At 46.2% G+C, this 14,556-nt stretch overlaps 1 protein-coding gene across 15 annotated transcripts in view; it reads left to right on the top strand.

Moving 5' to 3' along the window:
* The window catches only part of NCOR1 (nuclear receptor corepressor 1), a 189,107-nt gene that overhangs the window by 168,943 nt on the left and 5,608 nt on the right, over positions 1-14,556 (top strand). For 12 of the 15 annotated variants that reach the window (XM_044002710.1, XM_044002704.1, XM_044002701.1 and 9 more), the window contains 8 exons: positions 2,424-2,552; positions 3,355-3,524; positions 3,771-3,994; positions 5,053-5,190; positions 6,504-6,646; positions 7,016-7,069; positions 9,444-9,665; positions 9,948-10,130. In XM_044002710.1, the coding sequence (XP_043858645.1) occupies positions 2,424-2,552; positions 3,355-3,524; positions 3,771-3,994; positions 5,053-5,190; positions 6,504-6,646; positions 7,016-7,069; positions 9,444-9,665; positions 9,948-10,130 (1,263 nt within the window). The remainder of the gene's footprint in view (positions 1-2,423; positions 2,553-3,354; positions 3,525-3,770; positions 3,995-5,052; positions 5,191-6,503; positions 6,647-7,015; positions 7,070-9,443; positions 9,666-9,947; positions 10,131-14,556) is intronic. The other 3 variants (XM_044002707.1, XM_044002703.1, XM_044002700.1) reach the window with 3 other exon arrangements.

Genomic DNA, 14,556 nt, shown 5'->3' with positions numbered 1-14,556 from the left:
CTCTGGTGCTGAAGACTGGGAGGTGGGTGAGGGCAGCTCTGCTTCCCTGAGCTTCCTGTTTACTGAGAAGTGGAGGAATCCATGAAAGAGGAAGGGCTGATGCCAAGGGCATGGGCAGGCGCCTGGCAGGGCACCCTGGATGAGTAGCAATGCCACCTGAGGGCACAAAGACAGAGGTTAGAGCTCCAAATAAGATTTGCTTTTCTTTTATCCCCATTGATGTAGCTGAACAGAAGCCCTGTGATCCCCAAACCATTTGTTGGGCCGTGTTTTATTTGTGTGTGCATCTCCATACAGATGCACACACACAGTATATACACACAGGGGCAGCTAGGTGGCACAGTGGATAGAACACTAGGCCTGAAGTCAGGAAGACCTGAGTTCAAATCTGTCCTCAGACACTTGCTAGTTGTGTGACCCTGGGCAAGTCACCTAACCCTGTTTGCCTCAGTTTCCTATCTTTAAAATGACCTGGAGAAGGAAATGGCAAAGCACTCCAGTGTCTCTGCCAAGAAAACTCCAAATGGAGCCATGAAGAGTCAGACACGACTGAAAAACAACTACATGCCACCACCACATACATGGGTGTGTCCATACACATACATTTCCGGTACACACATATGTGTGTGTTTTTCCTTTGGGGTTCTTGCTCTCCTGATTCTTTTTTGTTTAGGTATTTCGTCTGTCATAGCACACCTTGATCATCCATCCCTCAACAGCAGGGAGAATGGGGGCGCTGGGGGTGGGGGAGGGCAGGGAAGAACTTCACAGAGTGGAAAGAAGTTGTGAGACTTGTCCCACATCAGAAGCCTGGAGAATGTTCTTCTTTGGGCCTCTTATTTTTCAGGCCATTTCCAATCTAAATCTTAGGTCAGGCCCATCGAGATGCCCTGGCCTCTCCTCTCTTGTTTCTGTGCTGGTTATCCATTTTCCATGGGCACCGAGGCAATGCTTGAAGGCCCAGAGTGACTGGCGGCCTTTCACTACTGTTCTCCCTTGCTCCTTGTTCTTCCTGCTGTTTCTGTTGGACACTGCGGCAGACCCCGTGCTTCCTTCTTCTAAAGGAGAAGCTTTAAAGAGCAGTGTGGCCACGGGGACGCTAGGCGGTGGGGGGCAGGATCGTCTCATCTGCCTTTGCCCCATTGGCATGGGGGACAGGCCTGGCATACTTAGGATCCAGAGCTTAGCAAAGTGAGACAAACTGACAATAACTCTCACAGTGTGCTCTCCCCCCGGAGAGAATTCGTCCTAAAGGGCTACGGGGCAAAGGCAGCTGGGGAGGAAGGAGGAGGAAATGGGCTGGGGCCCATTCAAGAGAGAGTCCAGAAAGCAGCAGGATTTTCGCCACCACGGGGTCACTGTGCACGTCTGAATGTCATCATGGGCAGCTGAACTTCCCTGCTTTTACCTCTGAGTAGATAGTCCTCAGAGGTGAAGCTAGTGCTGCCCCCTCCCCCATAGTCAGCCTCAGGGAAAGCTGAAAATAAGGAAGCCTGTGGGATTGTAGCTCCTTGGGAGTGTCCAGAGCCAATGGCTCAAAGGCACTGGAGACAGCAGTGGCCATTTCTGTTTTTAAAGATCCTTACAGATTGATTTTTTTTCGACTGGTTTGCCATCTTTTTTTTTTTTTTAAATTTTGGTGAGGCAGTTGGGGTTCAGTGACTTGCCCAGGGTCACACAGCTAGTAAATGTCAAGTGTCTAAGGCCAGATTCCAATTGAGGTCCTCCTGAATCCAGGGCCAGTGCTTTATCTACTGTGCCACTTAGCTGCCCCACCATCTTTTTTTCTTGCCCAAAACGCCCATTGGAGTTCCTCCAAGTATTCCCAGACATTTCCATAAATTTCCTTGGCTTTACACAATACTTTGGTATTGATGTGAAGTGACTGTAGTAAGCCTCATTCCAGTTGTCTACAGAAATGCTTACAGAAAGCTTTTCAGGTACCATGTCAGAGAAGCAGTGTATTTACTTAGAAAGTAAATCTTTCTAAGGAAGGTGAATTGTGTGCATCACACCAGACCATCAGAAGTAGGCATTCAGCTCTCAAAGCCTATGCCTGTGTTACCCAGTCTAAAAAGTACTTCACTGAGGCATCTTTCCCAGGATAGTATTGCTGTTCTTCTCTTGGCCTTTTATCAGCCTGTTTAAAGGACTCACAAAATGATGACAATGGTGGTATCCCTTGTGCTTTTTACCTTAAAGGAAAATATTTGTTATTAATTGTGGTAAAGACATCTTTAAAAAGCAGACCTGTTGCTTTCTTCTGTTTCATTAATTGTACAGCTTTCTGAATTAAGGGGAATCACCAGGGGAATGGAGCGCTTTCTTTTTCCCCACTGAAATTTGTGGGCAGGGTGAAAATATTTTGCTCTGTTACATTTCTATGATTTGTTTTCCAACAATCTGCATCCCCTTTCTTGAAGTGTCATCTCATCGATATGAACCACCCGGAGATGCTATTGAGGTGATAAGCCCTGCCAGCTCGCCAGCACCACCCCAAGAAAAAATCCAGGCCTACCCACAGGAGGCTGCAAAGACAAGCCCTGCAGAAGGTGAGCCTTGTGGAAGACTTCAGCCCTTGGTGTTTATTGCCTGACCAGCATCACAAAGCATGAGCATTTGTCGGTTAGGAAGAACAACAGAAGAAGAGACTTCCTGTGAATCACTGGCTTTTGAACATTAGAGAGCTCACGCCTACCAGTTTACTTTTTTTTTTTTTTTTAAGTGAGGCAATTGGGGTTAAGTGACTTACCCAGGGTCACACAGCTAGTAAGTGTTAAGTGTCTGAGGCCGGATTTGAACTCAGGTCCTCCTGACTCCAGGGCCGGTGCTCTATCCACTGCGCCACCTAGCTGCCCCACCAGTTTACTTTTGTGTGCTGGTTAGATGCTCTTCATTTTTAGCATTGGTTACAAATGTTCAAATTGGTCTTTGTTTCTGATTGTTACCTTTCAGTAAACTCTTTGCTTCTGAAAAATTTAAATATGTTTTTTTTTAATTTTAGAATGAATTTGGAAACTTAGGTAGATACACTATGGAAAATAACTAAGTGAAGAAACATTGGTTTCTCATTTTCTTTAGTGAACCCTTGACATTGCGATATAAGAAGAGACAAACACTGGTTGTTAAGATCAGCTTGGTTCTCTTCTTGGACCCTGCTTCTGACACCTGCTACACTTCACTTTATGTTGTAGTCATCATTCTGTGGGTGAAAATAGTTTTCCATGTTTTGTGAATTAAGGGTCAGGTTCTTTGCAGAGACACCTCTGAAGTTAGCTTAATCTCTGATCATTATTAGCACTGGGAGAAAGTCCTCGCTGACACCCCCCCCCCCCCCTTGATGTCCCACATCAGGTGATCCCAGCAGACAGTATGACGGATCGCTGCCTCGATTTCGGACCCAACAAGAGTCTCCATCGCCGCAGCAGCAGCAGCTGCCGCCAGCACCACCTTCTTCCCAAGCAGAGGGAATGGGACAGGTTCCCCGGACCCATCGTCTCATCACGCTTGCCGACCATATCTGTGTAAGCTCCTCGCAGTGCTTCCTGCCAGGGTTGGTGGGTGTTCTGACTTGTTCCTAAGGGGAGGCTCCAGCAAGGATGCCTAGAGTTTGTCGAGGCTCCTTCTCTCTTCCTGTGCATCCATTCCTCCCACCCACACGCCCCCCACTCCCTCCCAGCTTTTTTTTACCTCCAAATACCAAATCCTTCTGTTAGAATGCATGGGTGTGTTACAGATGCTTAACCACCTCCTTCTTTCCCCATTAACAGCAAATTATTACACAAGATTTTGCTAGAAACCAAGTTGCCTCGCAGGCTTCCCAGCAGCCTCCTACTTCTACATTCCAGAATTCAGCATCTCCTTTAGTATCTACTCCTGGGAGGGCAAAAACATCGAGCCGTTACAGTCCAGAATCCCAGCCTCAAGCAGTCCTTCATCCACGGCCTGGCTCCAGGGTGTCTCCTGAAAATGTTTCTGATAAATCCAGGGCAAGGTAAAGAATTTGTACAGGCTCTATGCCGGAATAACTTACCCATATTAAAAGTGAGTGCACCTGTCCATATCTTGCCTTCTCAGCAGATGTCCTTGGTGGCTGTTGTTGCCACACTTCAAAGTCCACATCTTTTTGGTAGTTCTTATGTGACCAGAAAAGGGACCACAGAGATGATGATTAGTTAAATTATTACCTTTAATTTATTTTAAGTGGGGTTGGGGTTGGGAAGATTTAGTCATTGTTTTGGATGATTCATGTGCCTTTTCTCATCCCATTTGTTGTGCTTATTCAGGCCTTGATTTTTTTTTTTAATGTGTTTTTGTATAGCCACTGATGAGGAAGGACAGGGAAACTAGGTGTCTTGTGCTGAGAAATGTAATAGCTCACCCCTCTCCAACGGGGCCCTTTTTGGCCTGTTGCCTTTGGAGTCCAGTTGACATGCCACAAAAAGGTTAAGTGGGGTGGAAAGGCTTGTTAAAGGCAGCAAGCACTTGGCCTTCCCAGTCAGAGACTTGGTGTTCCAGAAGAGCTTTTTATGAAGGGTTTTCTTTCCTTTGTCAACTCTTGCACAACCTGACCTAGAAACAAAACTTTGGTTCTGTGTAGGAGGAGCTGCTTACTGGGTGAATGTTCTCATACCTTCTCTCCACCACCCCCTTGCCCCCAGCCAATAATGTTCAAATCATAATGACTATCTTTACCTTTGACCTTTAGTAGACAGGAAGACTTAAATTAGATTCAAGAGAGGGTTTGTTAATGGATCATGGAAAACACAGTGGTCAGTAGAAAAGGTCTTCCTGGGGCTACCAGAGAGGAAGGCCTCGCGACGAAAGAGGGCAGGAGCATTGGGGAGGACCCTTTCTCCTCCTTCCTAAGCATTCAGGACTGTTCCCAGTGCTGTCCGTCATTAGGTAACAGTGACAGATAAGGCAGAAGGTCTTTGGCCCGTGACATAGTTGGGTGTCATGGCTCCCCAAGGCAGCAGCAGGTGGCTTCACGGAGGCATGAGGCTTGGTGGCTTTTGCTCTTTTCTGATGATGTGCATCTTATAATCTCAGGCCTGGAAAATCTCCAGAAAGAAGTCATGTCTCGTCAGAACCCTACGAGCCAATCTCCCCACCTCAAGTTCCAGTCGCTCATGAGAAGCAGGACAACATGCTGCTTCTGTCTCAGAACGCAGTGCCTGCGGAACAGAGGTGAGCCCAGAGCGCAGGCTGAGGAAGGGGCCACAAGCTCAGCAGATTCTCCCTCGGCCACAGTCGTTCTTCTCTTGCTTCTCGGGACTTCCTTCCCCTTGGTGCCTCCCTTACTGTACCCTAAAGGAGCTGAACACAGGCGCACGGGCCGTCATGCTGAGTGGGCAGCTGCATTCGGAATCAGAGACCTGCTTCTGCCTGCCGAGTCCTCTCTGGTCATCTGCATTCTCTGGGCCTCATTCTCTTCATCTGTAAAATGGGGGAAATCAAGCCCTCTATTAATGTGGCTAACCGTCCTGTTTTATGTCCCCACTAGACTGCAAGCTTTGTGTGGGCATGGTCTCTTTTATTCTGTCAGTCAACCATGAATGAATGAAAGGCTTATTTGTAATGCAGGATCCTGTTTATTCCTCTGTAAGGACTTGATTTCATCATCTGTAGACTACAGAATACTTAAAGGGTTGTTCTGGTTTTAAAAATCCTAGTGTTCTTTCTTTTTGAAGCTAACCAATCCCCTTCCTTTTTATGGCTTCATTAAAGAGCTCCATGTAATCCTTCCTCCTAGACTGTGGGATTCCTTCTTCTGTCCCCCGTCTCGGGTTAGAATGTTCAGGTCTCCTTCTTGTCCCTGGGGGTCATCAGGTCATGTTCTCCTTTCGGGCCTGACAGAAATTTGACCAAAATCAGATGCCAGTTTGTAAGGGATCCTAGTAAAATTTCGATCCATACAGAGACTGAGTTTTACCTTTCTCCCACTGCAGTTCATCTGTTAGAGGCCTCAGGTGATCATTACAACACATACTATCTAGCCCCAGGTGGGGAGATGGTCCTAGAGTTCTAGTTTCACCAACAGTTTCTCCTGAGGAGCATCTTTCCTATGGAGAAAATCGTTTGCACAAAGCTTGAATTAACATTGTACCTGAGGAGTTTTCAAGACCTTTGTGAGAATTGATCAGATGAGAGCTGGGCAAGGGAGGGTGGTGGGTGGGGATTGTATCCTCAGATGGTTGTGACAGTGTGGTACAGTGGGAAGAGCCCTGGGTGTCGAGGCAGAGAATCGAGTTCAGATTCTGGCTCTGCCTCTGTTCCAACCTGGGGGCTTTTATCAGTTTATTTCACCCCAGAGTTCCCTTCTAGCCTGTAATCCATTTAAGAAACCAAGGCTAATCTCTGCCTTGGGAGCATTAGTAACAGCCAGTCCTTTATAGACAGGCAGCTTTTCTTGGTGCTGTATCCCTCTTCTCCACGAGAGGTTCCTGGATACCTGTCGGGGGCAGGGCTGCAGTAACATGACATCATGGGCTTCCTTGTAGGAATGATTCCCGCTCGCCAGGAAGCATAAGCTACCTGCCTTCCTTCTTCACCAAGCTGGAAAACACTTCACCCATGGTGAAATCAAAGAAGCAGGAAATTTTTCGTAAGTTGAACTCCTCTGGTGGAGGTGACTCTGACATGGGTAAGTGGGACTTATTTTATTAGCTGAAAAAGAAACTGTAGATCTCAAATGTACTAGTGGTGACATACTGGAAAGCATATTTTCTCTCTCATCTCTCAACCCAACCAATGGTTTTTAGAATTTTGTAATTAAGGAAGAATTACTAAAGAGCAAATGACTGTGTTTGTAGTGGTAAAAGAATGATCCAGGTGGAAACTTTTAAAGATTGTCAGTACCCTAAGTGGTACCTATAATGAGAAATGTGCACTTGAGGGTGGAGAGGAAAGGCTCTGACCCTGAAGCAGGAAAGCTTTTGAGTATTTGTTATCTGTTTTGATGTGCATGATTGGTTCCAGATAGTGAACTTGAATCTCTGATGTTCCATTCCAGCAGCTGCTCAGCCAGGAACTGAAATTTTTAATCTGCCAGCAGTCACTACCTCAGGTGAGACAGATAATGAAAACTCAGTCTTTTAGCTGAGGCTCAATGTGGTACAACAGGAAACACACTGAATTTGGACCTGATCTAAGTTCAAACCTTGACCCTGCTACTTACTACCACTTAATGGCTTTTATTTTTAATTTCATTTTTATATTCAGTTCCCTCTGCCCCTCATCCAAGAGGGAAGAAATACAATACCCATTATATATATTAAGTCACACAAAACATTTTTGTACTAGCCATGTTCTGCATCCATTATTTCCCCTCCTCCCAACCCGGGGGGGAGGGGGGACGAGCAAGGAAAATTCTGCCCTCTGAGAACCTCAGTTCTATCTCTAGAGTTGGAGAGCATTTTACATCCTGAGTCCCTTGGTGTTGTGGGGGATCATTGTACTGCTGAGAAGAGCTAAGTCATTCCCAAGTAATCATCGTACAGTGTTGCTGCTACTGTGTACAGTCTTCTCTTGGTTCTGCTCACTTCACTTTGCATCAGTTCATGGTTTTTCCAAAGGCATCCCCTTCATCATTTCTTCCAGCCCAATCTTATACCGTAACTTGCTTAACCATTCCCTAATTGACAGGCATCCCCTCAGTTTCCAACTCCCTGCAGCCACAAAAGAGCTGCTATAAACATTTTTGTACATTTAAGTCCTTTTCCTTTTTCTTTTTCTTTTTTTAAATCACCTTAGGATATAAATCTAATAGAGGTTTTGCTGGATCAAAAGATAGGCAGTTTTATAGCCTTTTGGACATAATTCCAAATTGTTCAGAATGGTTGGACTAGTTAACAATTCCACCAACAGGACATCAGTGACCCTGCTTTTCTACATTTCCTTCAGCATTTGTTTTTCTTTTCCTGTCATGTTAGCCTATCTCAGAGGTGGGAGGTGGTACCTCAAATTTGTTTTAATTTGCATATATCCAATATTAGTGATTTAGAGCATTTTTTCATGTCTTTTGAGACCTTAAGTTTTTTTTCTCTCTGAGAATTGCCTGTACATATCCTTTGAAAATGTAGTATTTGGGGGGGCAGCTAGGTGGTGCAGTGCATAAAGCACCAGCCCTGGATTCAGGAGGACCTGAATTCAAATCCAGCCTCAGACACTTGACATTTAGTAGCTGTGTGACCCTGGGCAAGTCACTTAACCCCATTGCCCCTCGTTGACGTGCCCCCCAAAAGTGTTATTTGGGAAATAGTTCCTATTTTTATGAATTTGGCTCAGTTTTCTATGTATTATAAATGAGACCTTTATCGGAGGAAACTTAATGCAGATTCTCCCCCCCCCCCAATTTCCTACTCTTCTAATTTTGACTGCATTGGTTTTATTTATGCAAAAAACATTAATTTTTCTATAATTGAAAACTAATCATTTTATGTCTTGTACTGCTAATTTTCTATGTGACTTTAGACTTCTTTTAACCTTTATGGGTCTGTTTCTTCATCTGTACAATGAGAAAGTCAGACTAGTTGACCCCATTTAACCCATAGATAAGGTCTTATGATCCTATTTATGTGACCTTGGAAAGTCACCTGACCTCTCTGAACCTTTATTATCATATCTGTAAATTAAGGGGGTTAATTGGACAAGGTAATAAATAATCTTTTAAATTCCTTTCACCTCTAAATCTCATGAACCTGGAACCATTGAATTTAGAGGCTACACAGTTATCCCCTAAATTAATAAGGTAGTGGAAATGAACCAACTGAGAATCATTAGCTTGGAAAAATGGCACATCAATCATTTAATTTTTTTTTAATTTTTTTTTTTTTGGTGGGGCAATGGGGGTTAAGTGACTTGCCCAGGGTCACACAGCTAGTAAGTGTCAAGTGTCCGAGGCCAGATTTGAACTCGGGTACTCTTGAATCCAGGGCCGGTGTTTTATCCACTGCGCCACCTAGCTGCCCCCACATCAATCATTTTAAAGGTGAGAAGGAAGAGACCAATTCTTTAGGAACCTTTTTATGTTTATATATATATAGAGAGAGAGACAATTGTATTTCAGTAGAATTGGTTTTCTTCGTTTTTAAAACATGATTTTGAAAAGGGCTCCTTAGGATTCACCCGAGTGTCACCAGAAGGGTATATGATGCACTGAAGGTTAAGAACTGTTGGTATAAGAAAACCAGAGGACAGCATGGTAGGATTTTAGGAAGAGTCATGTCAAGCATTGGTTTGGGTGTGATTGGGGGTCACTCAGGAAAAGAAGCAGAAACCTCAGTGAGCCCTCAGGCCCCGGGCTGCTTTTTATAAATTGTTGGGAGAGAGATAGACAGGGGTGCTTGGATACTGATGGTGGCATCTGAGAGCTGCTCTCTTAGCCCCAGTCTTCTTGTAGTCATTGATTAGATCCTTGGATTTTTTTTTTTTTTCTTCAGGCTCAGTCAGTTCTAGAGGTCATTCTTTTGCGGATCCTGCCAGTAATCTGGGTCTAGAAGACATTATAAGGAAGGCTCTCATGGGAAACTTTGATGACAAAGGAGAAGATCATGGAGTTGTCTTGCCACAGCCTCTGGGAGTAGTACCAGCTGGTTCAAACCCAGCCATGTTGGGCAACAGTGACACACGCAGAGAGGAGACAAACCCATCGCCTAATTCTGGTAAAGGGGTTTTGTTTGTTTGTTTGTTTTTGTTTTTTAAACTTATGTCCATGGAAGTTGGGATGGATTTTTAGAAGGTCTCAGTTAGGCCCAGACCAGTGACCCTGGGATATGAGGGAAGCCACCCATTTTTTTAGGACTGGAAATTTGTAGGCAATTCAGTGCTTTGTTAGACTGATTTACTTTCATTTGTATTCAGATTCTGTGTGTGTGCCATAAGAGCACTTGGATCTTAGAACCCTGAGGTAGCGAGAGTGATTTTTTCATGCGTCTTGCTTGCAGGTGGGGGAGTTGGCAAAGCGAAGTTGATTGGCAAGTCAAACAGCAGGAAGTCTAAATCACCTATTCCTGGGCAAGGCTACTTGGGAGCCGAAAGACCTTCTTCCGTCTCATCTGTCCATTCCGAAGGAGATTACCACAGGCAGACGCCTGTGTGGGCCTGGGAGGACAGGCCCTCGTCAACAGGTGAGGGCCTCCCTGGGCCTGGAAAACAGCCTTCCTGACCACTTATATCTGTCTTTGTTTCTAGCTCTTGTTTCTTTCCAAGGCAGCAGTTTTACATCTTGAGAACCGTGTTCCCCACAAGTCCCTGCTCAGTGCACTGATCACTTTACAAAATAGAATCTGGGCAGGCAGAGCATCCCAAAATGACTGCCTTGGGTGTCTGGTGAGATGGGCTGGGCTGGGCTGGGCTGGGAAGGCCGCTAGTCTGATCTGGTATCTGAAACTAGGGGAGGCATCTGCAATCATGCAGTTCATAGCAAATACATGGTGGGTTTTTAATAGGGAGTCTCAGGTGTTTTCATCATCTGGTGCAAATGATTCCTAATAGCAAGTACCACTCCTGAGAGTTTGACATCTGGCCTTTCAGCATTTCCCCTCCTCTGTATTAAGTTCTCCTCTGGTGTCCTGACTGTGACATCCATATGCCCAGAAGTTCCTCAAGGCTGTGCTCAGTAGAACACATTCAAGTTAGGGCGTATTCTCCCTGCCACGTCAGCCAAAATGGTGTGTGCTTTCTGAGGCTCGGCTTAGGTAAGGACAAGGAGACGAATGGCCAAGGGGCTGGCCAAATGGCCTTCCACTCTAGGCAGCCCCTTCCTCTTCTACAGGGATGCAGAGTGGCTGGAAAAGAGGGCAGAGGGGTAGGGGAATCCCCGGTTAAAAATAGCTATAAACACCAGCTCACTGGTGACTATGCATGTAGCTGTCAGCATTTATATCAAGTTTTAAACTTTGCAAAATACTCTATATGTTATCTCATTTGAGCCTCACAGCCGCCACGTGAGGTAGGTCCTATTATTATGATTCCCCATTTTACAGATGACAAAACTAAGCTTGAGGGAGATTGAGTGATTTGTCCAGAATCACACAGTGATTAAAGATTTGAGGTAGGGTGCAAACTCAGATCAGGGACTGGCCACTTGACATATTAGAGAAACTAAATTGTCCCTTTTATAAAATGTAAATGAAACCAGGAGACAAAAGAAGAGTGTAGCTGTTTGGAGGAGTGACTCACAAGAAAGGAATTGGTAGAGTTGCTTTTATCATTGTCTCAGATCACGTCCACACTCCCTGCAAGTGCAAGTTTAGGATCTGGAGAGAATGACTCTTCACATCCATTTTTATTAAATACATCCAGCCACGAATGCAGGTACAGCAGTCCAGGTCACCATGGAGGGAGGTGCACCCATGCAGTAATAAATCGGCTGTCAAATCTGAGGAGCTAACCTCCTTTCTTCATACCTGTTTATATAGGATTTCCCAGGAAGACCTTTTTACCCTATCCCCATCCAGGTCTCCATGACTGGAGACCGAGTCATTAAAGCCGTGCACCCTAATCTTTCCCCATTGGACCCAAGACCTGAGCAAAGCAGATAGTCAATGCCAAAGACATTCTACTACTCCAGGGTCTTGGTCCTGGTGTAGCCACAAGGTGAACACCCAAGTAGGGGGATAGAGGAAAATCTCTATGAAGGAAAACTGTTGTAGCCACTCCCTCAGGATCTGAATAAGGTATGCCATACAGTCTGGCAGATGAAGCGCCAAACCGGATGTGAGGTCAGTGTAGGTAGCACATGCTCATTGTCGATATATCCAGAGGAAAGCCCCTTGAGCCAGAAATCTGGCCACCAGCTGCAGAAGCATTCCAAGGCATTTTTGGTCCAACCATCTACAGAAAATACCCTCTGGAAGCAGAAGCTGAGGGTGTACAGCTTCTGCTCCGGACCCGGGCTTGGAACTCCTCCTGTGGCCACCACCTCCCTGCCTTCTGGTTGGCTCCCTGAGTTGTAGGCCCCCTTCCTGTGGCCACCACTTTGTCTTCACAGAGACATCCACCTATCGGGCAGTGAAAACACATTCTTTGGCTCCAAGTATAATGAAATCCCCTGAGCACCCCCTGACCTTTATCTGTGTTAAGGGCTAAAATTCTAGCTAGTCTGTCTAAAATATTTAATGAGTGGTCGCCAATAAATTATAAGCTTTAGCAAGAGTTAGACTTTTAAGCATTTATTAAGGAGAATAAGAATTTGGTAAAGAGAGAGAAAGGCCTAGATTCCTATCTATTAAAGGGAGAGCACATTTCTAGCTCCGCTCTCCACCCGAGTCCAGAGGAAAGAGAGCGAGACTGAGCGCCAGTCTCTTCCTTCCTCCTCCCACTAGCCCGCGTCACTTCCTGACACCAAAGAAAAGACTCCTGGTCTTGCCCTCAAAGACCTTCGCTTCATGGGCAGAACTCTTCTACAGTAAGTCTCCAGCAGGTGGCGTCATTCCAATCGTTACATCTGTCACTAGACAGAAGGCCTCATTGGGCACCCTCCTGCCTTGCCCCCACCCCTCACTTTACCTGTGTGGTCAGAATCTGCTATTCCTCCATTGCCAAGCCTACCTTAGATTTCAGGGAAATGCTTTACCTAAACACCCAATAGGAAAAGGTTGGTGTGAGATGGAGGGCAGATGCTGCCTTGGCAGGGCAGTTAGTCTTTTTAGTGAAGGCCCAAAAACCCCAGACTGGTTTTCTTTTATTATAGAATGTAGACGTCCGAGCATAGTAGGGGAGGTGCAGCAAGTGCTGTTGACAGCATTATTTCAGCTACCCAGAGAACAATGACTGTTGGCACATACTGACGGGACCCTGCCCACCATGGAAATGGTCACCTTTGGGTGGCATCGGCCAAGTGCCACCAGCCAGCCTCTCCTGCCCCAACAAGAGGGCCTCACTTGCCAGTCCAGCAAGGGACACTGAGCCAGCCAGCCATACAGAGAGGCATCCAAGCCGTTTTAGCACCCACGTTATCATAAGGAGGCAGCCAGCACTGACGAGAGAGAAGTGGCGGGTGCTCTGAAAGGATTGCCCTTCAGAGGTCAACAGCTTTTTTCATGGAGGGTTTAGTAGGTTCAGGCTCAGCACATTCCTGAGCCCTGCCCATCCTATTAAGATCTCGGTCTGTGGCATACTTAGAAATCTCCACCATGCCCTCCAGGGAGGTGCTGCTGCTAGAGTCTCATAGTGCAGGAAGCCTTGGGCACATCAAGGAGCTTTCCATAAACTTGCCCTCCTGTCATGGCCTGAGCTGATAAAATAACAGCCTGAACTTAGAGCCACCTCCACATGCCCCGCAATTCCACCCCCACTATTCTCAGGCTGATAGATGTCTGTAATAGGGGCCCCTCGTCCTGGTCCTCCTGCCATTTTGATCCAGACAGGAGTCTTTGTCGCCCTTTTTGTTTGTTTTGCAGGACAATGAGGGTTAAATGACTTGCCCAGGGTCACACAGCTAGTGTCAAGTGTCTGAGGCTAGATTTGAACTCAGGTGCTTCTGAATCCAGAGCTGGTACTTTATCCACTGCACCACCTAGTTGCCCCCTTTGTTGCCTTTTTGCTGACCACCTAAAGCCCTTCTCCATGGAATCCCCAGGGATTTCCTATGGAAAGAAGGGAACGAGTTTTGGGAGCACCCTTGACAATTGTTACACAAGAGTGGTAGAGGGTAAATAACTGCTGGGGCTGAAGCTCTCCTCCTTTTTCTTCTTTTGCTATTTCCTAATGGGAAATTACGAGGCTGGTTGTCAATAATCAGATCCATACCTCCTTCCTAGAAAAGCCCTCTGGTCTCTTTGTCCTGGTAGAACAAGGCACACAAGAGGGTAGCACCACTCTAGCCTGCTCACTATACAGGGGGCTCTGCCTGGAGAAGTGTAACTGCACTGCGGGAGGAGGAAGCCTTCCCAGAGCTTGGCCCTAATGGCTTCCAAAATAGGCTCTTCCTAGGAATCTGGGGTTTGTTTAACCGGTTAAGAACTTGGCTCTTTCCTTTAGTGAGCAGCCTGCCCTCAGAATGTAAAGGGGTGGGTAGGGAGCTCATCCCTAGAGGGCCAAGACTTCCACCAGAAGCTGGGGCAGCAGCTCTCCTGTCCCTGCTGTATGGGAGCTTAAGATAGACTGGGACGGGAGGGTCCTTGGTCATAAACCTCAGCTTCACTAAAGAAGTCAGTGTCCAGTCCCACTGGCCAGAAATCAGCTAGCCAAGTCTCTGAAGCCGCCTCTTCCGCTCAGTATTTAACTGGCAAGCATTCCTCTCCTTTCCCAATTCTATCAAAGTCCACCTTGGGATAGTGGTAGTATATGCTCTCTTGGTTCCAGGTAGGTCTGGCTTGGGCCAAGATGAACAGGAAGAACCAGCAAAAGGAGAATATTCCTTACTTCAGTCCCCATCCTCTTCCCAAACCACATCTCTTAATTTTCTGGAGCAATGGGTTGTTTTAGAGTCCCATCAGATGCCCCCTGCAGCATCATTAAGGGTAATGCAGCTGCTTCCACCTTCACCCAAACGCACTGTCACAGATCCCAGGAACTCATCCTCCACCTCCTGTGCAGTATTACTGGCTC

Source organism: Dromiciops gliroides, chromosome 4 (assembly GCF_019393635.1).
Source record: "Dromiciops gliroides isolate mDroGli1 chromosome 4, mDroGli1.pri, whole genome shotgun sequence".
In the NCBI taxonomy this organism is placed as follows: domain Eukaryota; kingdom Metazoa; phylum Chordata; class Mammalia; order Microbiotheria; family Microbiotheriidae; genus Dromiciops; species Dromiciops gliroides.
Note: the sequence above shows the minus strand (reverse complement) of the source record. Positions and strands in the feature narration are given on the sequence as shown.